A 26,032-nucleotide genomic window follows, 5' to 3' on the forward strand; every position below is an offset into this window, starting at 1 on the left:
GAGAATCATCTAATTCTTTACATTATTAAATTGCGACTATACATTTCGCGAAATTATATAGTTTTTTTTTTTAAAGAAAGTCGTTGCTCAACGAAAATTCACACATACAGTTTTTTTTTTTTGCTTTTTTTTTGTTTTTGTATTTATATACTTATATATATATTTTTTCCAAAAGATACAAAACTCTCAGGAATCTCACTAAAAAAAAAAAGATTTTCTTTTTTTTTATCTCTAGCATTATTTTTTCTTTCACTTTTATTTTCTCAGTTTTATATAACTTCCGGTAAATTCCGGGGCAATAATAATTTGAGAGCGATTGTTTTAAAATTTCAAAAAAATCACTTTTGAACTAAAAAATAATGTAGTTTTCATGGTAAAAAATAGTCTATCTATTTTAGGTGTATCGGTTTTTTTTTGTTTTTTGTTTTATCACATATCGAACTACCATCTCTCTCTTTTCTTATTTTTTCTAATCGTTTTCTCACTTTGCGATGTGAAAAATGAATTAAATTCTAAGTCGTAAAAAATGGTATTAAAAATCATGCGCCTTTTTTTGAATTATTGATTAAAGAAATAATTAATAATTATTGATAATAGAAAATAATGTTTGAATCACATATTTCGTTTCTTTTTTTTTTACAAAAATTATTTAATTAAAATAATATTTACTTTTTTACAAAATATTTTTCGTTTATTCACAATCACCCGAATTTTACTTCTTTTTAAATATAATAATTCTAAACGAAAAATTGACTTAATGAAAAAATGTCGCTTTTCAATTTATGTTCTCGAAAAATTTATCTTTTTCGAGTAAAAATTTTTGACAAGATTTTTCGATTTTTGAAATTTCATAATTGTATTTTTAACTGTACATTTCGAAAATGTAGAAAATACTTTTTAAATATTCGAAAAATGTTTTTGAATTCGAAAATTTCATAATTTAGGCCAAAGAAACAAAAAAAAAAAAAAAAAGAAAAAAAAATTCTGAAACTGCCTTTTAATGTTCGAAAAAGGCAAAGGAGTTTTTTATGGTTTCAGAGATTACTTTTGTAATTATTTTATATTTATGTAAAAAAAAATAAAATAAAAACGCGATACCTAGGGACTTATTCGAGTTTAAGAAAAGAACCTGTGGTGGCACCAGGTCGCAACAATAAAGGCGTTTTTCTTCGCGATGATGACACTGGTTGATAAACGTAATTTCCCTGCAATGTTCCCGTGATTGTTTTTTGTCGCTTTGCACTTGGACTTAATTCATAATCAAATGATTCTTGTTTTGTGATATTCAATTGCATGTGAAGTGCTTCTTTATTATCCTCAATATCAATTTCATCGTAGAGATGTTCAGTGATATCGATATCCTGACTGCTCTCGTCATAGCTGTCAGTGACGGAATTTGCAGCGATATGATTATGCACCGGTTCATCGTACGATGGACTCTCCTCGGCAGTTTCATCGCCCGAACTTTCCGATTCTTCTGCCGATAAATCGCCATTACTCGCGTACTTCATTTCACCACGTTCAAGTAATTCCAAATGATCGGGATAAATCATTGCCTTTTTAATTGCCAATGGATCCTTTCGACTCCATTTTTGCACTTCCTCATCCATTTTCGCCACTTTATCGGGATTTATTGCCCATAAACAGCCCTTCCTTTGGTTTCCATTACCCGCTGGTTTTTCAATTTTCTCAAAACATTTGTTTAATGATAAATTATGCCTCACCGAATTCTTCCATCCGTTTGGCGCTGTCTTGAAATACGGGAAGTGCTCGCTGAAAAATAAAAGAAATTTCTATAAGTAAATAAATAAATAAGCAATTAAATAAGTAAAAAAATAAGTAAATAAGTAAATAAAAATAAGTAAATTTGAAAATTGGGTAGAATTTTATATTTTAAGTAATATTTGATAATATTTTTAGCTTTTTTCGAATTCTTGAAAACTGAAAGAGGCGAAAATAAATTTCAATTTAACATTTCTTTAATTTTGTAATTTTTTCCGAATTCTTAGAATTTATTTGGAAATTAATTTTGAATTTTTTTTAAATCTTATATATTGAAAGAAGAATAAAACGATTGAATTTTTAAAATTTTGTAATTTGTTACGAATTCTTAGAATTTATTTGGAAAATTTCCAATTTTTAAGTAAAAATTTAAGAAATTTGGCTTTTTTTAACCAAATCTTAGAAGATATTTGGAAATTAATTTTTAATTCTATTTGATTCATACAAATTTAAAGAAGAATAATCGTAATTAAATTTTTTAGTTTTCAATTTTTAGGTAGAAATGTTTGGCAATTTTGCATTTTATTAAAGAATAATTTCAATCGAACTTTTTAATTTTAATTATTTTAATTTCATTAAATTTAATTAAAAACTTTGAAAATTTTGAATTTTTGTCAAATTTATTTGCATAATTAATTTTGAATTATTTTTATTACTTACAAATTTAAAGAAATTCCAATTGAACTTTGTAATTTTTAATTAAATTTTATTAAAAAATTTTGAAAATTTGCATTTTTCTCGAATTATTAGAATTTAATGGCAAATTAATTTTGAATTTTTTTTTATTCCTTACAAATGAAAAGAAAATTTTTATTAAATTCTTTAGATTTCAATTAAATCTAAGTAGACATTTTTGAAATTTTATAATTTTTACGAATAATATTAATAGACTTTAGTATTTTTTTTTTTAATTTTCAATTAAATTTAAATAAAAATTTGTGAAATTTTGCATTTTTCTCGAATTTTTATAACTTATTTGAAAAATAATTTGGAGTTTTTCTTTATTTCTTACAAATTTAAAGAAGAATAATTTCAATTGAATTTTTTTATTTTCAATTAAATTTCAATTTAAAATTTTGGAAAGTTTGAATTTTTCTCGAATTCTTAGAATTTATTTGAAAATTAATTTCGAATTTTGTTTTATTTCTGCCAAAAATTGAAAAAAGAATAATTTTAAATATATTTTATAGTTTTCAATTAAATTTAAGTAGAAATTTTAAAAATTTTGTGTTTTTTCGAATTTTTAGAATTTATTTGGAAATTAATATTTTTATTTCTTTCAAATTGCAAGAAGAATAATTTAAAATTAATTTTTTAAATTTCAATTAATTTATACTTAAAATTTTTTGGAAATTTGCATTCTTCTCGAATTTTTAGAATTTATTCGCAGATTAATTTTGAATTTTTTTTATTTCTTACGAACAGAAAGAAGAATATTTTTTATTAAATTTTGTAGTTTTCAATTAAATTTAAGTAAAACTTTTTGTAAATTTTGCATTTTTTACGAATAATTCCAATTAAATTTTTTAATTTTCAATTAAGTTTAAGTAAAAATTTTGGAAATTTTGCATTTTTTCAAAATTCTTAAAATTTATTTGAAAATTAATTTCGATTTTTTTGTATTTCTTACAAATTGAAAGAAGTAGAATTACATTTTTTAGTTTTCAATTAAATTTTTAAGTAGAAATTTTGCATTTTTTCCGAATTCTTAGAATTTATTTGGATATTCATTTCGAATTTTTTTTATTTCTTACAATTTGAAAAAAGTATAATTTCAATTGAATTTTTTAATTTTGATTTAAATTGTAAGTAAAATTTACTTTAAGTAAAAATTTTGTCAATTCTGCATTTTTCGATTTCTTAGAATTCATTTCAAAAATAATTTCGAATTTTTTCTTCTTTTGAATTCTTGCAAATTTTTAAAGTACAAATAAATAATTAAATAAATTTCAATTAAAAAATTTCGAAATTTTGAATATTTTCCCTAAAAAGTCTTAGAATTTATTTCTAAATCTTACAGATGGAAATTTCCTTTTTCAAACAATTTGGATAATTTTCGAAAGTGAATAAAATCGACTAAAAAGATAGTAAAGTCGTTAAATAATGAATAAATAATCGGAATTGGTTTAACATTTTTGGTAACACTGTACAAAGTCTGGTCCGTGGAATAAACAAAGAGAGGGGTCTCGAATTTCTAGGGGGACTGTACCCCTGCATGCACCTGGTGCTCCAAGGGCCCTATACAAAATGGCAGCTCCCCCCTTCACAACTTGGAAATAAAGATGGAAGGACAATACTTTCCCTCCATGCTCCTTTTAAGCGTATATACGAGGGCTTCATCGCACTTTTACCCTATACCCATTTGAATAGTCAAAAAAAAGCGCCAAATCCTTTAATTTACTTGATGAAATTTTTTTCGCAATAATTCCCCTCTACTTTATTCGAATTCGATTTTTTTTTTTTTTTGATAAATTATATTATCTGTATAAATATAAACAAGTTTGTTTAAATTTGAAAAAAAAGTTGGAAAAGTCGTAAAATTCTTTAAAAATTAAAATTAATTCCAATAAAACTAGACGAAATTTCCAATAGACAAAATTTTCAATTAACTATTTTTGGGAATTAAATTATCTTTAAAATAAACAATTTTAATTAACATTTTTGAAAATTTTTTGAATTTTCGATTTCTGAAAGAATAATTACGCATAATTTAATTATTTACATATTTAAAAATTGCTATTGAAACTTTTCCAAAATTCAATTGTTTTCCAGGATTTTTCACTAAAGTTTCTTTTCTAAATATCAATTATTTTTTATAAACATGAATTAAGTTCTTTTCCATTTGAATTTTACTAAATTTTGATTACTCGAAAACTTTTCAATTAAATTATTATAATTTTTCAATTAATTATTCGAAACTAAAAACTATTTTCAAAAATTTCAATTAAAACGCTTTTGAAATTTAATTATTTCTTTAATTTCTATTAACACTTGTAATATTTAATTATTTTTTAGAAAATTTTCTACAATTTTTAGTTAAAATTCTTCACTGTATCAATTATTTGACATAAAAAATTCAATTATTGGGAAAAATGTCTCTGGAACTTTTTTCGTATTTTTAAATATAAATTCAAAAATAGAAACTATTTTCAAAATTTCCAATTTGAAAGCATTTGAAATTTAATTGTTTCTTAAAATTTCTACTAATAACTTTTCCAATATTGAATTATTTTCTAGAATTTTCAATTAAAATTCTTCGCTAGATGAATTATTTAAATAAAGTAATTCAATTATTTTTGAAAAGTGCTAAACTTTTTGTAATTTAATTATTTTTGAAAATTTCTACTGTAACTCTTCCAATATTCAATATTATTTTCTCGAATTGTGATCTAAAATTCCTCTCTAACTCAATTATTTAAAGTAAAAATATACAATTATTTCTGAAGATTGCTCAACTTTTTGAAATTTGATTATTTCTGAAAATTTGTTTTATAACAAATTCAAATATAACAAATTCTTTTCCAATTTTCAATTATTTTCTAGAATTTAAACAAAAAATTATTGTTTTATTTTACTTTAAAATTGTAAAAAGAAATTTTGTAATTAAAATTCTGCGCTAAATCAATTATTTGAATAAAAAAATTTAATTATTTCCGAAAATTTCTGAATTTTTTGAACTTTAATTATTTTTGAAAGTCTCTACTACAACTCTTTCAATTTTCAATTATTTTTCAGAATTTTCAATTAATATTCAGCGCTTAATAAATTATTTGAATACAAAAATTCAATTATTTCCGAACATTCCTGAACTTTTTGAAATTTAATTATTTCTGAAAATTTGTTTTATAAATTTTCCAATTTTTCAAGTATTTTCTAGAATTTAAAAAAAAATTTCTAATTTTATTCTACTTCAAAATTTAAACAGAAATTTCCAATTAAAATTCTGCGCTAAATCAAATATTTGAATAAAAAGTGCAATTATTTCCGAAAGTTCATGAACTTTTTGAACTTTAACTATTGTTAATAATTTCTACTACAACTCTTTCAATTTTCAATTATTTTCCAGAATTTTCAATTATATAATTCTGCTCTGAATCAATTACTTGAATACAATAATTCAATCTTTTTTGAAAATTTGCAAAACTTTTTGTAATTTAATTATTTTCTAGAATTTTGAACTGAATTTATTATTGAAATAAAAAAATTGAATTTGTTCTAAAAAATGCAAGTTTAACTTTTTTTTGTGTATTTAAAGTTTTTAAGGTAAAAAAGAAGAAAAATAAGGAAAATTTAATTTTTTTTCAATATTTTATAATAAAAAAATGGTAAATTGTTGCAACATATGGAAGAAAATTCGAAAAAGTTGTATATTAATAAAAAAAAAGTCGGAAACAGTCGCATTTTAATAAAAATGAAAAGAAGGACGAAAACTATCGCATTTTTGTAAAAGTAATCGAAAAAGTCGTACTATCCGGGGGCTGTCTTAATAATTCTATATATTGATTTCGAATAAAAATGGTAGTTATTAAAAGAATACTCACCACATGAAATTGTAAATTTCCGAAACAGGAAGTGATCCCGTTTGACTATTTTTTAAGGCCATTGCTATTAAACACGAATATGAATACGCTGGTTTTGGATATGGTTTATCGTCATAATCAGAAAGATCAAAGTCCTTATCCCTTTTGGTTTGGACGGCAGTTGAATTTGAATTGACATGAACGTTGTTATTGTAAATTTGCTTTCTCACGTGCGATTGTGTTTGACTTTGATTTTGTATGACCTTATAATTTTGAACTCTTATACTGCCAACATTCATTTTTGGCATTGTGTGTGATTTTGAAATTTGTGGCGACATTGTTTTTATTGTCGTTGTTGGCAACATTAGGGATTTTGATTTTATCGTTGGCGTTGTTGTTGGTGCTGTTGTTATTGTTGGCTTAACATCATCCTCATCATCGTCATCATAATCATCCTCCGTCTCTGTAATATCATCGACATATTGTTCCGTTTCAGTGTCATTATCATCATTATCATTCTCCTGATCATTATCATTGTCATTCTCATAATCGGGATCATTTTCAAATTCTAATAATTCATTATCATCATCGTCGACATCGACTTTTTCTTCTTTTATTTCCTGTGACGATGGCGAAAAGGCAAAATGCCTTCGCGGTGATGGACTTCGCACTGCCATGTGTGGCATTACGGAATTTGGATTTACCATTATTGTTGTCGCATCACCACCGCTGAGATCGAGATTAAAATTACTGCAAAATGAAAAAGATATTTATTTTATTATTTATTGAAATTATTTTGTGAGAAAATTTCCTCGCCGGGGAAAATTTATTTGACAGGGTTGCCACAAAAATTTGAATTTGTTTTTTTCTGAATTTTATAAAAAGAATTCAAAGGGACTTCAATTATAAAAAAAAATATTTTAAAAAATATATTTGGAAGCAAATATTTAAAATTAAAATTTCAAGGGTTTAAATTTTAATATTTAAAACTTTAAGTGTGTCAACTTTAAGTTTCAAATTACTGTCAAACTTCTTTCAAGTTTAAGAAATTTCAATAAGTCTCAGAAAATTCAATTTTTAATAAAATTTCAAGAAATTTCAATTATTTTACATAATTTCAATTACTTGTTTACTATTCAATTATTTAAAAGTTATTAAACTAAAATTCTTTGAAAATTCGACTATTTTAAACCCCAATGAAATTCTTTAAATAAATTTAATTATTCTCAATTCAATTTTACAAAATTTAAAATATATTTTGATAATTTTTTAATAAAATTTGAATATATAAATTCAGATATTAAAAAATTGAATTAAAATTTTTCAAAAGTAACTCTTCCTAAATTCAATTGATTTCAAGAATTTTTAATTCAAATTCTTCTCTACATCAATTATTTCTAATAATTCTGATAAAGTTCCTGCGAAGAATTCTATTATTTATAAAAATAATTGAATTGTTTCCAGGAAATTAAATTAATATTGTATAGATAATAATTGAATTTTCCTAAAGAATGTTATTAAAAATTTTTGTAGAAAATTGAATTGTTCACCAGAATTTTATTAAAATTGTATTCTCGTCCAGAATTTGTTCCCCAGAATTTTATTAAAATTGAATTCTTGACAAGTTTTTTTATTAAAATTGAATTTTTGTCCAGAATTTAATTAAAATTGTTAAAAAAAAAATTTTTAATCTTTGGAATAAAATTTTATTATTTATGAAAATAAAAATTTTTGATGAATCTAGTAGTAAATTTGAAAATTCAATTCTATCAAGAAATCTGATTTAAATTGAATTAAAAATAATAGAATTTCTGCAACGAAAATGATTGTTTTTGAAAATTATTGAAATTTTTCTGGAAATTTCTAGAATTATATTATTCGAAGAGTTTTATGGAAATATTTGAAATTAATTAAATTCTTTCAAGAAATTTTATTAAAATTGTTGAATTTGTGCGAAGAATTTTATTAAAATTTTTGAAAACAATTGAATTGCTTCGAAAAAATGGTATTAAAATTATTGAAAATAATAAATAATTAGTAAAAATAATAATAATTAGTTAATTAGTTAGAAAGTGTGGTTTTAAAATTTTTTTAAAAATTAATTATAAATAATAACTTTAAGAAAATTATTCTAGAATTTAATTACTTAAAATAAATTTAATAATTTACTGAAATAATAAATCGAAGTGAAAAAAAAATTCAAAAAGAATTCAAGTTCTTTAAGCTTGCAAAAAAATTTTTCAACATCAAGAAGAAGAATTTTTGTAGTAATTCTATAGAAATTTTGTAATTTTTCCAGTAATTTTTGAACAAAAATTCCTTGAAATTTCCATGAATTCCCTGACCTGTGGCAACCCTGTTCGAATAAATGAAATTAAATTCAATATTAAATATGCACAGAAATAAAATAAAATCAAGGAAGTTAAATAAATGATAAAGAAATGAAATATAAATGAAATTGAATCGAATAAATGAAATGAATTTAATAATATTGAAAGTAAATTTTCTTACCTATTGGAACTATTGCTGTTTCCGTTTAATAAACATGTGTGACCGCCGAACCATCCATTGAGCTCGCCGTGACATCCAACGGGATCGTCATCCATTTCTAAGGGTGACAAATCCGTGAAACTAAAACCAAGTTCCGTGTGACCGCCAATAACTCCCTCGATTTCTGATTTAATGTCAACGTCGAGCATCTCCTGTAGTGATAAACTATCGCTTCCTAAATAATAATCCATCGTGAGCCAGGGGTCCCTCGTCGGTCCCTGATCTAGCCCAGTGCCTCTACTCTCTGTATCCAACATTCACGCAACTAGAAATAGAAAACAAAAAGAAGAAATCAGTGTCAAAATTAAAATTATATTCTCGCAAAAAAAAAAAAAAATTACAATTCTTTTCTTTCTCTCTCTCTCTCTTTCTCAATTTCTATAACCTTCAACTTAATCTTTAAAAAGCAGAATGGAAACCTTGAGAGAGCACGAGACCATCAAGGTGAAGCGCGAAAGTAGTCAAAAAATAACTCGCCAACTTTTTTCTCTGACCTTCCCAATAATGTCGAAAATAATAATAATAAAATCGAATTCTTCATTCATGATAGTAGAACCTTTTTTTTATGGCTTCGAGTCAGGCAAATAGTAAAAAGCTTAAAGTAATAGTGTCAATAGTGTCGCAAATTTCCCACTCGCAACATAAACTCATTCGCAATCATAAATAATAGGAAGGACAATCTTTTGGAAATAGTAAAGAAAGAAAATTTGTTTTTTTTTCGACAAAAAGAGTAAGGAATAAAATTTCGCCTCCCGAAATTTTTTTTTGGCTCATCTCGAAAAGAGCGATTAGAGATGAGAATGAGAGAAGCGTCTGCGGATGAAGTGCTATCGCTTTTCTTATTTAGATATAGTCGGACAATCTTTGCCGGCTATGTGTCTTGAAGCAAGGGCAATAGTTTCTCAAGCAGGCAATTTCTGCTTGTGTGACCTCGCGTGAGGAGCTCAGTGAATGTGAGCGTACAACGAGGGTCTTGAACCCACAACCAGCTTGTGGGTGTGACTGACTCACAGCCGATTTACTATAGAACGTGAGGAGTAGTAGTACTCTCTGGCATACTCTCTTGTCGAGTGACTTGCGGCTCGAACAGAGACCAATACCAATCACCAATCTATGTTAAATAGTTCGCTATATATGTATTGCTTAAATTGTGTGTGCATTTGTCTGCTAAAAGTGTCTCTTTTAGTAGACTAAAACACTAATAAAAACTCTACTAAAAATAGACTAAAAGACTAATAAAAATACTATTAAAAATAGACTAAAACAATAATAAAAATACTACTAAAAATAGACTGAAGAAACTAATTAAAAGCTTCCTGATCGAGGAAGCAAAACATTAATTAAAAAAACTTTCTGATCGAGGAAGCAAAACATTAATAGAAAGCTTCCTGATCGAGGGACCAAAACACTAACAAAAACGCTACAAAAAATTTAAAATAGACTAAAACACTAATAAAAATACTACTAAAAAACTAATTAAAAGCTTTCTGCCCGAGGAAGCAAAAAAATAAATAAAAAACTTACTGATCGAGGAAGCAAAACATTAATAAAAAGCTTCCTGATCGAGGAAGTAAAACACTAATAAAAACGCTACTAAAAATAGGCTAAAACACTAATAAAAACGCTACTAAAATAGACTAAAACACTAAATAAAAATACTACTAAAAATAAATTAAAAGCTTCCTGATCGAGGAAGCAAAACACTATAAACTAAAAATAGAATAAGACACTACTAAAAATAGACTAAGACACTACTAAAAATAGACTAAAAACACTACTAAAAATAGACTAAAACGAAAACAGTAAACATATTTTTAAATAATACTATAATAAAGACTATTTAACATATTTTTGAACGAACCTTGTTGCAAGAACCAGACGCGTTCCATTTAATTTCAATGGGCCCATGTCGGGTTCTTGCATCAAGGGGTTCATTTGCCTTGGTGTGCACATTGATAGAAAAAAAAGAACCGGTGTGTGGAAACGATGGCCTACTACGCATACTAAATTATCAGCTGCAGAACTGACCCTGCTTGAGTTTCTTTTGTTAATGTGTTGCATGTTGTGAACTATATTAACTATTGCTCTGCACGTATTGCGTTTCTCGATCACATTCTTCTATGGGTTTTCTACTTTTTTTTCCCCCTTCTGCTCCTTTGCCTATATAGGAAGCTTCGAACTAATGAAATTTATCAAATTTATAGTCCTAATGGAAACGAAAATTTTGTCAGTTTTGAGAAACAAAAAATGTCCCTGAATTTAGCGTCGATGCTTAGCGTCAAAAAATTATCATTTGAAGATTTTAGAGATGAAAATGTCTCTGATTTGACTTCTTTTATTTTCCTAGGAAATTAAAAAAATGTTCATAAAAATTTAATTTTGTTTTTCCCTCACTTTTCACTTATTTTTAAAGACAAAATTTTGACTTTTTCCCTGATCCTAAAAAATATTCTGCGATTCACGTACTAAAAATTATTAGATACTCAAAAAAAAAAATGTTCTATTACATTAATTTACGAATATCTTTTATTGGAAAATTTAACTTGGAAATTGTTCAATTAAATCCTTGTTAGAAAATAAAAACTACAAATAATTTCAAAAAAAAAAAAATTAAATTAAACATTTTCGAAAAAATTAATTTGACAGAATTGTTTGTTAAAAGTATGAAAAATTTATATTTTTAAAGATTTTAATTTAAAACATTCAAAATTCAATTATTTCTATAAAAAAAATTCACGCTTATGCTTTTAATATTCAATTATTATTTAAAATTTTAACTTTTTAACTGAAATTCACTTTTTGTAAATCAAATTTTATTAGAAAATTCTATAAAAGAATTCAGTTAACAAATTTTTAAATAATTGAATTCTTTCGACGAATTTTAATAAAATCTTTTAAAGTAATTCCATTTTTCGACAAATTTGATTGAAATTTTATTAAAAATAATTGAAATTCTGCGATGAGTTTTATTATAAATTTATGAAAATAATTGAATTAGAAAAAAGAATTTTATTTTTTATGAAAATAATTGAAATCTTAAAAAGAATTTTATTTTTTATGCAAATAATTGAATATCTGTGAAAATTTAATTACTTATGAAAATAATTGATTTATTGCGAAGAAAATTTATAAAAAAATTTGTAAATAATTGAATTCCTGAGAAATTTTTTATTATTTATGAAAATTATAATGAAATGATTGCGTACAGAATTTAATTAAATTTTTTTTTTAAATAATTGAATTCTTTTGGAAAATTTTATTAAAATCTTGGTAGATATTGAAAATCATTGAATTGAGGAAATTGTTTGGAAAATAATCGAAATTTTACCAAGAACTTTTTTAAAATTTTCGAAAATAATAATTGAATTTCGGAGAAGAATTTTATTATTTATACAAAGATAATTGAAATTTTGACGAGAATTATTTTTAATTTTTGAACATAATTGAAATTTTGCAAAGAATTTTATTACTTTTGAAAACAATTGAATTTTCGCGAAGAATTTTATCACTTTTGAAAATACTTGAATTTTTCCAAATAGTAACTTCTCCAAAATTGAATTTTTTTAGTGTTTTTTACTAAAATTCTTCTATAAATCCATTATTTTTAATAATTAATTAAATATTTTCGACGAAATTGACATAATAATTATGAATTTTTTTTTATGTTAATATTTAAATATTACATTCGCATAATAATGCGTCGTGTTCTGGTCGTAAAGTTTTCATTTCCCCATCTCTAAAAGTTCTGACAGTCGGCTTAGCTAAAAGTCATTTTTTAAGAAGGAAAAAAGAAGGAAGATATTTTGAAAACAATTTTTTTTTCTTCTTTCAGAAGAAAATTATGAAACAAATTTATGAACCGAATTTTTCCGGGTTGTAAAGAAAGGTGTGGAGTAGTCCTTGCGAAGTAAATTACAACGAAGATAAAAGGGGCGAGAAAAAAAAGAGGAGGAAAAAGAAAATGAGACCAAACTCCGGTAAATTACAATGGCAGTTTATAATTTATGATTTGAATAGCAAATCGCCGCCTACTTTGTAATTCAACATATACACATTGTCTGCTTTGTAATTTACGCTCAACAAATTATCATCACAATCTCTTATCCGAGTGAAAAATATAAACCAAATCTCATAAATATCATTTTTCAACATTCAAACTAAATTGTTCTCGTTAAAAAAATTAATAATTATTTCGGTCATTGGAAATTTATTATTTTCGTCTTTTCTCCTTTTTTCTCAACTATTTCCCTCTATTTCTTAAATTTGATAAGAAAATAATTTCCCCTCGCGCGCAGTATAAATATATTTTCGCTGTGGCAATTTTAAATAAAAAAAATTTTTTTTCCTCTTATCTGAATAAGAAAAAGATTTATTTAAAATTACGACGATTTCCGATATTTCGCCACAAATATAGAAGAAGAAAAAAGAAAGAAAAAAAAATAGTGGGGAGATCGAACAACGACCTAGAGAATCGCAAAAGATTAAATTAAGGCGACTTTAACACGCCACATGCGAGTATGATAAGCTAATCTCAGTCAATGAGAATTTCTCGACACCAAAACAAGGAAAAAAAATTATATAGATATATATGAATGAGTGATATACTTTTAGATATAGAGAAAGAGTGAGAGAGAGGGGGGAAAGAGTGTGTTTTCTGAACGAGACCAAACATCCCGTAAATGCATATGTATATATATACACACATATATGCAATTTTTCGAGAGAGAGAGAAAAAAAGAGTGAGAGACAAACAAACAAGCAGACTGACAGACTCCACGTTCTTCACTAATCGAAACAGATGCGCGCGCGAGAAGAAAAATAAAAACTGAAATTTAAGACGAGTTAAAAAATTTTTCTTTCACTGTATTATGAAGTATTTTTTTCTATATATATATATACATATACGTATCTGAATGAAGCCGCAGATTTAAATTGAAGGCAATGTGGCCGCGATTATGTACTTGATGAACGTCATCCCTTGTTATAATATCATTTATATTTAGTTTTATTAAACTTTTCGAGACGCAAGAAATTGCAATAAGTAAATTTTTTTGTTTCTCTTTATTTCGATTTTATTTTTTCTTTCGATTTTTTGTCAGTTTTGTTTCATTAAATTTTTTGTTTTCTTTGAATTTTTTTTTATTTTCTTTCATTTTGTTTTCTTTGAATTTTTCTTTTTCTTATTTTCTTTCATTGAATTTTTATTTTCTTTGAATATTTCTTTTTTTTATTTTTTTAATTACGAAAATTTTTTATTTAATTTATTTTTCTTTTACTGAATTTTTTAATTTTTCTTTCTCATTGCTTCATACTTTTTTTGGCTCAATTACTGTGCAAATATTTATACATGTGATTCATTTTGTAATTTTCGACGAAAAGTTCAAATCGTTTAAAGAGTTTAATTGTTAATAAATTCAATTCTGTTGGAGAGTCAATTTCCTTGAATCATCTCGACAGGAAATGAATTTTTTTTCTATTATTAAAATTTGGAATTCTAATTTATCAAATTACTGCTCGATGATGTGTATTAAATGACTGACGACTTCAATTCGGTGAATTAGAAATTTACTGAACTAATAATAAATTTTTAGCAAAATATTTCTCGATTTTAATTTTTTTTTATTTTTACTCTAAATTCTTTATTGTAATTTTTTTATTTCAGTATGTTTTAAATTCGTTATTAATTTGTTTTTATTATTATTATTATTATTATTATTATTATTATTATTATTATTATTATTATTATTACTTTTATTATTATTATTGTTATCATTTTATTATTATTATTCTTATTAGAATTTTTTTCCTTTTCCTCCATGAAGAATATTTTTTTAAAAACTGTCGAAAAAAAATTAAAAGTTACCTTCCCTACTTTATTAAATATTATGAATATACATTAAGGCAACAAACCGGAAAACCAGTTTCCCTAAATACACCCTCTTTTTTTTGAGCCCATCAGATTCACATCTGCCCGAAATTCCATCTACTATTCCTAAGTCAACAAAACAAAAAGGGAGTTTAAAAAAAAGACAATTTTCTACAAAACTTTTTCCCTTTTTTTTATTTTCTTTCCGAATCTATAATTATGGCCGAGAGATAAAATCAAAAATAGAGAAAAAAAACCCCTAATTACACAGATAAAAAAAAGAGAAAGTAAAAATTGAAAAAAAAATTCTTAAGGAAACATTTTTCTTTGATTTCTTTCTTCGATATAATAAATAATAATAATAATAATAACGAAAATAAAAAATACGAAGAGTAAATGAAAATAAAAATAAAAAATACGAAAAGTGAATAGAAATTCACGTTGTAGAAACAAAAATGGACAAGGGACCAATATATTTTTTTTTTTTTTTGCTATTAATTTCCGCGCGGAAATATTCATTGGGGAATTATTGGGCGAAAGAGAGAATAGAAATGAATAGAAGAGATTGAATGGGGGAATAGATGAAGCTGAGCACGTTCCTGAGAAGCTCTTCAGTCTTCAATGTCTTTAGCGAAAACTTGACCGAGAGGCACGACGAAGAAACAGCCTTGAAAAAGTATATAGTATAACCGCGCTCTCGCCCCTACTAATATCGCACGGTATCAAACGGTCGTTCCACTTGGCGCGCTGGAACAAAAGGCAACGAATTTACAGCAAAAAAAAAAAACTCACTGATATTCTTCGGTTTGAGAAATTTTTTTTTCCAACAATTGTTTTTTTTACTACTTTTCAGTTGGTACACTCTTTTACTGTTTACTTCCTCCTATCCTTATATTTATTCTTCTCCTTTTCTTTCTCAAATTCCGTAAATTTTTTACAAATATTTTTCTATCAAAACATCTCAATTTTTTTAAAATTCAGAAAAAAATTCTATTATTTTAAATTTTACATTTTTTCATAGTTTTTTTATTTTAATTCTATTTTTCTTGGTTTGGAACTAATTTTCCTTCTGTACTTTTTTCGGAGAAAAAATAATGCAAGGAAAAATATTACAAACAATAGGAATATTACAAGCGTAAGATAAAAATTGTTTTTGCAAAAAGACCTTTTATTGACACAGAGGGAGTCGGAAACTATTGTGCGATAACAAAAGAATAGAAGAGGCAATAAAAATAGAAAACAAAAATTTGTTAGTAAAAATTCCTTTATAAATAGATTTCTATAGAAGAAATTGATGATTTGCAAATTTTTGGTCCATTAAAATAAGAAACCGCGACCATAATTCTAGGAAGAACCCGAAAATCAAAAGACTAGACCCTCAAGCTATATTTAAGGCCTAAAATCCTTCGCAGGTCATAAAGAGGTAGTCCAATGAGCTAAATAGTTACCGAGAGGGAGAGAGAGAGAGAGAAAGAGAAACTATATATATAGAGAATTTTTAAACATCTTTGGTCTCTTCGACCCTGAACCAACAAAATTTTTTCGAATATTTTAACAAGACTCTGGAATTTCACACACTTTTACAATTCAAAACTAGAACAAATCAAATTCCACAAAACTGTTAACACTTAAAATTTTTTTTTTTTAATATTTATTTTTTAAATTTTTACTATATAATAAAAATATTATTATCCGAAAAAAGACAATTTCGCGAAATGAAAAAATTATTTTATACAGGAAAAGGAATTAAACTATCAAAATAAAATTTAGGAAAATAATTCGAAATTAAAAGAAATAAATTGAAAAAAAATTTTGTTCTACAATATATAAAAGGAAAAAATAAATTTTTCAAAAATTCGAAATTTTAAAGGCAAAAGAAAATTCAAAATTTAATACAAAAAATTAAATTTGACAAATAGATAAAAAATAGAAAATTAAAAAATTAAAATAGAAAAAGACAATAAATATTTATTTTAAAAATTAATATTAATACAAAAAATAAATTAAATTTAAAACGTTATTTTCCTTAAAATAAAAAAACCAAAAATGAAATTTTTTTTAATAATATTATTGAAATTCTCTTGTAATATTATTTAAAAAAAATGTTAAACATAACAAAATTCTTTCTCTGAATTAAAAATACAAAATAAATTCACTTTCGTAAATTTTTCCTTCAAAACAATTTTCAACAATACCTACATTGTATCGAAAATTATTTTCGAGAAAAACGCCAAAGTAGTAATATTGCAATAAATAATAATTCGAATAGAAGAAATAAAATAAAAAAGAACGGATATAGCAAAAACAAAATTCCGAGATGCTGTTTCGTTTCCCCGCAAATGACCCTGGGCAGAAAAATAGTCTCTTTGAAATTATCAACACTGTTATTAAATAACCCAGAGGTAATCACAATATCAGAACAATAATCGGCAGGATTTCCCTTTCACTCGGTACTTTCGAAAGTCGATCTTGTGCAGGCCTGTCGAAACAATCGGTACTTTACTCAGTGCTGTATCGAAAAAAAAATAAAAATAAAATAACTCAAAAATCCGAAAAAAATTTTTCACTTTTATGCAACAAAAAATTTGGCAAAATTTGTATGAAACGTGTGGTAAAAATAGAAAAAATTGGTAAAAGTAAAAAATGGGAGAAAGAGAAAAAAGGAGATAGAAAAAAGAGAGAGAGAGAAGGGGGTGAGGGAAAAACAAGGGTGGGGGGGAGGAAAAATAGTAACATTTCAAATATAACAGATGCCAGTGACGAATAAACATTTTTCTTTTTTTTTTTCTTTTTTTTTTTTGTAAAATACTCGAGAGTCAGCGAACGTCAGGATTGGACGGCCATGCCGAGTATAAAGCGGGTTTCTTTGTGATCTCGAAAACCGGTTTCCATTCGGGATCTGGCTTATGAAGTGAATTGAATCTGAACTGGGGTTTCTGGCTGTATTCTCAACCCAGAGCCAGAGATACACATCAATCTCCAAAATTTCAATGTACCTGATTAAAGTAAATCTAATTAATCATTTTTTTTTCTCTCTCTCTCTTTTCCTCGCCCACGAATTTATTATAATTCACAAAGCTCAGGAATTTCAGGTGTATTCGATGTTTTTCTGCTTTTATGAAATTAGTTTCGAAAAAAGTACTTTCTTAAAAAAAACATTAAGGACAAAACTATTAATTAAAAATAAAATTTATATTTTTAACATTTTTTAATAAAACTTACGATTATTATATAATGTATTATTTTCGTGATATTATTCGTTATTTTTCAAACGCGAATTGAAATATTGAAATAATTTTTTTTATTTTAAATGAAAAATAAAATAATTTTTTTTCTATTATTATTTTGTGATTTCTTCTCATTGATGGTAGTTTTAGCAAATTAGTTTTTGAAACCGGAAAAAATTCCTGTACAAGAACGTTTAGAATTTGAAAGTATTATACACATTTGGGAAGTTATTATAATTATAAAGTGAGGGAACTCCGGCAGAAGAAATTAAAATATTTAACGATCGTCACTTCCTCGGCAAAATGTTCAAGCGTTCGGCTGAAAAACTAATATAGCCCTTCTTAGAAAATGGAAAGACGATTCTCACGATTCTTGTTCAACAATATAATTATAAATTATATATATATATACAAAATTCAGCATACCTCCAGTTTAAATAACTTTTCTCAACTTCCAAAGACATCTTATTTCACAAAAGTAAAACAATATTTTTTCCCATCAATTTTAATATGAAAAAAAAAATAATAATTATAACGATAATAATAATAATAATAATAATAATAATAATAATAATAATAATAATAATAATAATAATAATTGCAATATAAATTTATAAACAATAAATGAACAATATTTACTAAATTTGTCTGTCATTTAAATAGAGAAATAAATTTTTGGCAAAAATACGATTTTTAAAATTCACAGGTCATGAATTAAAATACCAGACGGCTTTAAAATTCGGCAAAACCCGAGGAAAATAGAGACAAGAAGTCTATACCTGTAGAAAAATAAATTTCCTACCTGACTAATTGTTATTGTACCTACGTTTGCAACCAGAGGGGAAAATAAAAATTTTTCACCAAAACTCATTTAACGAAAATGGTATTGAAGATCTTTAAGAAAGATGATGGTCATTGTGCGAAGAAAAAAATAGCAGGGGTTCCAAAATATCCATTCTCAAATGTACAGGTATGGTCCGAGAAGAGATATCGTGCACAGGAATATTACCCTCCCCTAAAAAGAAACCCAAATCCTAAGAATTTTTCTCTAATATCTAATACGGGTACCTGTCTTTAGAAAAATTTACAGAAAAACCCAAGATTCTTTCACTCCCTCTCTCTCTCTTTTTTTTTCTTGATAATAAATCAAGATTTCCTGACAAATTTGTTTTTCAAATTTTAAAAGAATATAAATTGCATCATCATTTTTCCCTTTTAAAAGGATTATTACGGGAAATTTTTCTTTTCTTTTCTTGCAAATTGTCTATTTTTGAAAAATTGAAAAATATTTTAGAGAAAATGAAGTAAATTTTTTTTTTTGTGTTTGATGAAGAATTATATTCTGTCTCGCCTTAAGGGCTATTGACCTCATTAACGAAGTCTCTGACTATGTCGCAAATAATTGCATTTCTTTCATTAAGCATCACTGCGGCAATGTCGTTCTTGTGTTTTTATTGCAATTGAAACAGTCTAATAAAACTGCCTAAGCGATCGTGGAACACAAAACAACGTCCAATGATCGATGATGACACAAAACGTTAAATTATCGATGATAATAATAAAAATATACAAAGAAAAGTTTTGCACAAAAATATTGTAAAAACCCAGTGAGAGAAGAAAATAAATGTCGGAATAAATTTACCCGATTCTAAAAATAATTCCGATCAATATTAATTATTTTAATAATTAATATTTACTGTGGCGAGTATTTATTGTAATTAATATTTACTATTATTTATTTATTATAGTTAATATTTATTATTATAAATATAAATTTTGGTTCATAATGACAATAGTAAATATTTTTGGTAAATATTATTGTAAATATTTATTACAAATATTATAGTTATAATTATTCACTACTGTAAATATTTTTTAAAAATATTAATTATTGTAAATAGTAAATTTAGAAATTTATTTTCCAACGAAAAATTTATTTCTCTTCATCAAAAATTATAAAAGAGAAAAAAAAATGCGAGACACGCGGTTTATTATCATAATCATTATTGTCATCAAATACGCGCATCAATTTATCTTATTTTCTACATAATCAAATAATGTCGGCAAATAATCAATTATTCCTCTGGATTTCTTTAATCGATTAGCAAGAAGCTGTCTTGCGTTAGGTCTTTTTGTCCTTCAATTATCCCATATAAGTCTGACATCACTGCCAATGCTAATGGAGAAAGTGATGAGACTCCGCTTGACAGGTTCTCTATTTAGCAATGTGTTCTCTCAAAAAGAATAGATACTTTTTAATCGGTGAAAAAAAGGAAAAAATTTTGCCGAATAAAGAAACAAATCCCGTGCGACAATCTTTTTTTTTTTTTTTTTTGAAGAAACAAAGAGAAAAAAAATCTTTATTCTACTCACGCTCATCAGTCTTTCGTCATTCTACGAATCGACACTTTTTTGTTTTTTTTGTCAAGGAGAAAGAAAGAAAGAGAGAGAGAGAAAAAGATGAAAATCTAATGACAAATCGAGGTAATTTTTTGTTTTTTTATTTGCGGAAAATAATTTTTATTCGGATGCTATTTTTATTTGGAAAAAAAATTTTCAATGGAAACATAACCTCAAAAACGGAAACGAAAGGGGGAGAGAAAAAACTAACCTATAAAGTGTCATTTTTTTTGGCTGAGAAGCAAAATAGGGTTGTAAAGTTTCATGAAACTTTGGAAAATGAAATGTTTCATGAAAGTTTCAATGCTTCATGAAACATTTCAAAGTTTCAAGTTTTAAGCGGGAAATTTCAAATTCAATGCAAGAAAGTATAATAATTAACGCATATTATTATCGACAAAAACATGAAGTATTATTATTTACTTTAATATCTTTCTTTAATTTTTATAAATAAAATAAATAATTAAAAAATATATTAATAATTTAATTTTAAGTCACTCGTTAGAGGTAATATTTTAGGTAATTTTTAGTTAATATTAACATAACTACTCTCGTGTTTTCGGATGTAAACAAAAAATTTTCATTAAATTGTTTCGAGCTAACCTAAAATTTCTAGAGATTATCTAACCTGAACTGACAACTGCGCATGTGCAAATAAAGCTTAATTATTGGTTCTTCAATGTTTTATGAAATTAATGAAACTTTCGCTTATGAAACATTGAAACTTTCAAATGAAAGTTTCATTGTTTCAATGAAACGTTTCATCACTCACAACCCTAAAGCAAAATAGGAAAATCGGAAAAATTCATAATATTGAATATTTCGTCTAAAATATCGCAATAATAATAATAATAATAATAATAAAGCGAAATAATAATAATAGCAATATGAAAATAAATAATAATGATGATAATAGTATGAAAAATAATATAATTATTTATTCGCCCGACCAACCAGAGTCAATAGTACAAAAATAAATAACAAAATAATACAAATATTTTCCTAGCGCAAAAATTGATAATAATTTTCATTTAGACAATATTTAAATAACGGGGAATTTTTCAATTTTCCCTGCAAATCAAAGAGAGCAAAAAAAAAATCATCAAGAAAACAATTATTTGAAAAAAATATAATATTTTTTTTCGCTCGCTTCGTCTGGGCGTTTCCATTGGCGTCAGAATCATCCTGTATTGGACCAACTGTACCTCTCAACATCTCTCTGAGTTTGCGAGGGTATCGATCTGATATCCCCACCAGTGCGGGGCCAACTTGCGCGAGACAGTCTGTTGCACCCTCTTGCAATGAAAAAAGGGGGAAGAGATTCAGAGAGGGTGAGACAGAAAGAAACACACGCATATACATATATCTATGTACATATATATATAGAGGGGTGGGTTAAAACTCGTTTGAAAAATTTAGAGGGGTTACTTTTTGATGTGGCACATAGCGTATATAAAACCATCTATATATGACATTAATTATTATCGATCGACTAATTACATTTCCTCAATTCCAATCTTTGAAAAAGGAATAAAAAAAAAAATACCCTCTCCGTACCATTTCTCTCCCCTCTTTTAATATATAGAGAATTTGGATTTATTCTTAGTTCATTGATCGTCTTTTTCTCCACCCTCTCTCAACCCCCGAAGGTTCTCTCTCTCTCTCTCACTCTCTCTCGATCGGTAAAGTTACTTTTTCCTCAACCGCGGCTCAAGGTCATTTAGGGTCATTTACTTCTCGACCATTTTTGCTTTTCCTATCGCCACGTTGACAATTTTTTTTTCCCCCACTTTTCGAATCTCAAGGTCAAAAATTTAAAAAATTTCTCTACTATTTAAAAATGACATTTTTGATAAATTATTTTGTAAATTTAATTGAAAAATATTAAAATTTTCTAAACTTAACAATTTTTTTGAACTCGAAAAGCAGTTTCGACTTTTTTTCTTGCTTTTTCTCATATTCCAAATACCAGAGCAAAAAAGGGAGGGGGAGAAAAAAAAATGCGCGTATTGCTTTGGTGTTTGGAGTGAAAAAAAAAGTCTTAAATTGCTGACCATAGCACGAGACTTTGTCTGCGACATACTATCAAAGTCTCGTGAAAGTGGCTAGAATGTGTGCGGGAGCAGCTTCCTAAAAAAAAGAGAGATAGAATGCATTACATGGACATCGACTCATACAAGACAAATCCCGCGACTGTTTTAAAGAAAACGATGAACAAAAAAAAGAGAAGAAAAAAAGTGTGTAAAAGGTAAACGTTTGTGTACATGTGGTTTTAACGTGCACGAGACCGGGTTTAACAACACTAAGAGCACATGGTTCAACAGACTCTCTTTCATTGTTGCTTTTCATTTTACACATTTTTTTTTTCACTATTATTATCATTATTATTTCTTATATATATTTCCACATTCACGGGAGTGAGAATCTTTTCAAATATTTTCTCATTATTAGTTAATTTCTAAAAATAATTCAAGTGGCGAAAAAAAAATAAACAGTGACATTTTTTCCTGTGGAAAATAAAGGAGTAAATAAAAACTGTCGAATTTTTTTCTGGTGAGAAATTAATATTTGACAATTTTTTCTGTGGAACTCAATTTACTTTTTGTGGAAAAAAATGAATAACGAAAAACTGACAATTATTTCTCTGTGGAAAAATTTACAATTTTCTCTATGAAAAATAAATTAATGAAAAGAAAACTCAATTTCCCTTATGGAAAATAATAAATAAGGAAAAAGTAATAATTTTCTCTGTGGACAAAATAAATAAACAATACTGTCAATTTTCTTTATAGAAAAAAAAGTTAATAATGAAAAATTGACAATTTCCTGAATGTCAAGAAAATAAATAAATATAGAAATTGATTTCCATTATGGAAGAAAATAAAAAGAAAAAACTGAATTTGCTGAAAATTGCAAAATATTGATAATTTTCTCAGTAGAAAAAAAATAAAAATTGATAATTTTCCCCTGTGGGGAGAAAATAAATAGGAAATAAAATTTTGAAACTCGCGAATATTCTCCATTTCCCGCGACTGTTTATGTAAAAGGTGTACGTGTATATAAATCGTAGGCGTATATTATAAAACTTCTCGCTTTCGCTCAATTGTGCGAATGAAATTAAAAATTTAAATTAAAAAAATAATAATCAAACACCCACGCGCCCCTATCAAAACAAATCAAAATACATTTGTATTATATATACAAGACAGGAGAAAAATTGTTCGCAAAAAAAATTACACTGAGAATTTAATTTCTTTTTTTTCCACCCGAATTAAAATATTTTTTGGTCTGGTCATTATCAACCGCCCTTGAAAATTAATGAAGGCCAGCCCTCTTTTCACATCTTGAAACTCGCTGAACCAAATTATTTTACAAGCCGGAAGCGGTTTCTTGGGTAATTTTAAAAAGAGCGTCAACCTGAACGAAAAGACGGAATAACAATAAAAGAAGAGAGGGGAAAAAAGATTAATAACGTGAAAAATTGCGCGAAATTTAGGTCGCTTTACAGAATAAAAAAAAAATAATGCAAGGACACGAACGAATAAGCAAAGGCGAAAAAAATGCATCGGGGTATATTTCGGTTAGGGCCTGTGTGTTGGATATTTCCTGCGGTGGGCATATGGCGAGGGGTAGAGTTCCCAGAAGGTTCCCACGGTCAAAACTTTTCCTGCCTACGGCCTCTCTCATTGCTTTTGCCAAGAAAGAAAAGAGAGAACATTCTCATGATCTTATTTTTCCAATATGAAAAGTCAAATTTGCAAATCAGTTCAAATCACTTGTAATCATCAAAAATTCAGAAAACTATTTTTACCCCTAGAGAAATTCTTAAAAATTTCTTATCGAAAAAGTAATTCAATAATTCCAAAACTATTTCGAAATTAAATTGATAAAATTTCTTGTTGAAAATGATAAAAAAAGAGGAAAATATATTTGAGACAGCAAATATCGATGAGGTATTAAATATCACATAACAGTGAGTATTGTTGAAAAAATAATATCGACTTGTAAACGTTATCACACCTCTAACCGATTGCATGAATAAACAAAGAAAGGGGGCAATAGTACTACGGATTATCTAACCGATTAAAGACACTTCACTTTTTTTCATCTGAAAAAAATTTCCCCACCAAAAAAAAAAAATCTCACCTGTCACACGAAGACGAAAAAAAAATTTTCCCTAAAAAAATCAATTTTTGTAAATCTTTTTTTCCAATTGAACCAAATAAATAATAAAGAATATATGTGAAATTCAACATGACCGGAAGTCGCGCCATAAAAAACGGCCGGTCCTTACTTTTTCACATAGCCATAAGTGCCTTCCCGCCGAAAATTTCACGGAACGAGACAATGGAATTTTTTACGCCCCACCGAATTCACTGTACGAATGAGAAAATACAAACGTGGAAAATACCCGAAAAAAAGAACGCGAAAACAAAAAAATTGTTCTAAAAATACCGGCACGCCGGTAAAAATGGATAATATGTAAATTCACTCAACACACATTAAAAGGGTGTACGATCAATGTCAACACGACATTCTCTCTCTCTCTTCGAACTTATATGACAATAACATCAACAATAACACTCTTCACATATATATATATATATATATAGAAGAAATGAAATTTTTTTTTCTTAAAATCAACATTTTATAATACACACGATGAAAAATACGTATTCCCCCCTATTCGCAATATACAGAAAGAACACTTCGGAAAGCCAACAGGCCGGCGATGGATGATTATTTTTGCCGCCGGTTTTATGATAAAATTAATCACACGAATGAAATAATTCAACAAAAACAGAACCTACCTTGATAATGACGAGCCTAATTGTTTGTCGTCTATGAGATCAGATATCACTTTCACACATATATTTACAGGAAAATTATGCGACTTTCGGCAGCGACCATGTATAAACGGACATGTATAAACGGCCCTCTTTACGGAACTGACGGGCAGACTCGTAGACAAAGACCACGCACGATTTCAAATCCCGTCATGTTGATTGGCTCAGCGAGGTCACGTGACTCTCTCCGATTGGACGACAGTCACAGGGTGTGCGACTGCACATGGCCGACAAAATATTTTTATTGTTGTATACTCGTCACTTTTATCAAAACACCAATGAATTTAACATTAAAAAAATGGGGAATTAATTTTTAAAAAATGGAAAAAATTCCCACTTTCATTAATTTTTGTTTAGATGAGAATTTTCAACATTGAGGATATAAAGCACCTGTCATTACCCCGGCACTCCCCGAAACAAAAATGGCCGATTCCAACACGAACTTTTCATAAACACTGAAATTCTCAACTTTGGAATTATTATTTTATTTTTTCACTTAGTGGAAAATTTGTGAATTATTATTAGTAATGATTGGTGAGTGATTTTCAGGTTAAGTTCAATTTTGTTTGTAAATTTTAATTATGACAGGATTTATCGCGGTGAAAGAAGATGGACGAGTCCATTTTCACATTGGAGGGGTGGGGGGAGGATTAAATAAGAATGGACCACACTGTCTCGAACGGATAATGGCGGGAAGGCACTAACACAATTTCATGGACACGCGCGCGCGGGAAACGCACACATTTTCATCGTTGTAAAGGCCGGAAAAAATACACGCGGTCACTGTCACGTTTATTCTCGCCGCTTTTATATATATTCCCCGACACACTGGTTATCATC

At 26.7% G+C, this 26,032-nt stretch overlaps 1 protein-coding gene across 1 annotated transcript; it reads right to left on the reverse strand.

Moving 5' to 3' along the window:
• Positions 1 to 908: 908 nt before the first annotated feature.
• Positions 909 to 26,004, reverse strand: LOC122506338 (forkhead box protein P1). The gene is made up of 4 exons (XM_043618455.1): positions 25,157 to 26,004; positions 8,814 to 9,117; positions 6,324 to 7,052; positions 909 to 1,773 (listed from the first exon to the last, which is right to left on the reverse strand). Exons 2-4 carry the CDS (start codon positions 9,107 to 9,109, stop codon positions 1,107 to 1,109), a joined length of 1,692 nt encoding a protein of 563 aa, XP_043474390.1. The 5' UTR covers positions 9,110 to 9,117; positions 25,157 to 26,004; the 3' UTR covers positions 909 to 1,106.
• Between the last annotated feature and the right edge of the window lie 28 nt (positions 26,005 to 26,032).

The sequence above is a fragment of the Leptopilina heterotoma genome, unplaced genomic scaffold (assembly GCF_015476425.1).
Source record: "Leptopilina heterotoma isolate Lh14 unplaced genomic scaffold, ASM1547642v1 Lhet_114, whole genome shotgun sequence".
Lineage (NCBI taxonomy): Eukaryota > Metazoa > Arthropoda > Insecta > Hymenoptera > Figitidae > Leptopilina > Leptopilina heterotoma.

Coding starts and splice junctions, on each gene's coding strand:
- LOC122506338 (XM_043618455.1), bottom strand. CDS start 9,109: ATGTTGGATACAGAGAGTAGAGGCACTGGGCTAGATCAGGGACCGACG. Junction 7,053..8,813: donor AACAGCAATAGTTCCAATAG/GTAAGAAAATTT, acceptor TTCATTTTGCAG/TAATTTTAATCTCGATCTCA. Junction 1,774..6,323: donor GAAATTTACAATTTCATGTG/GTGAGTATTCTT, acceptor TTTATTTTTCAG/CGAGCACTTCCCGTATTTCA.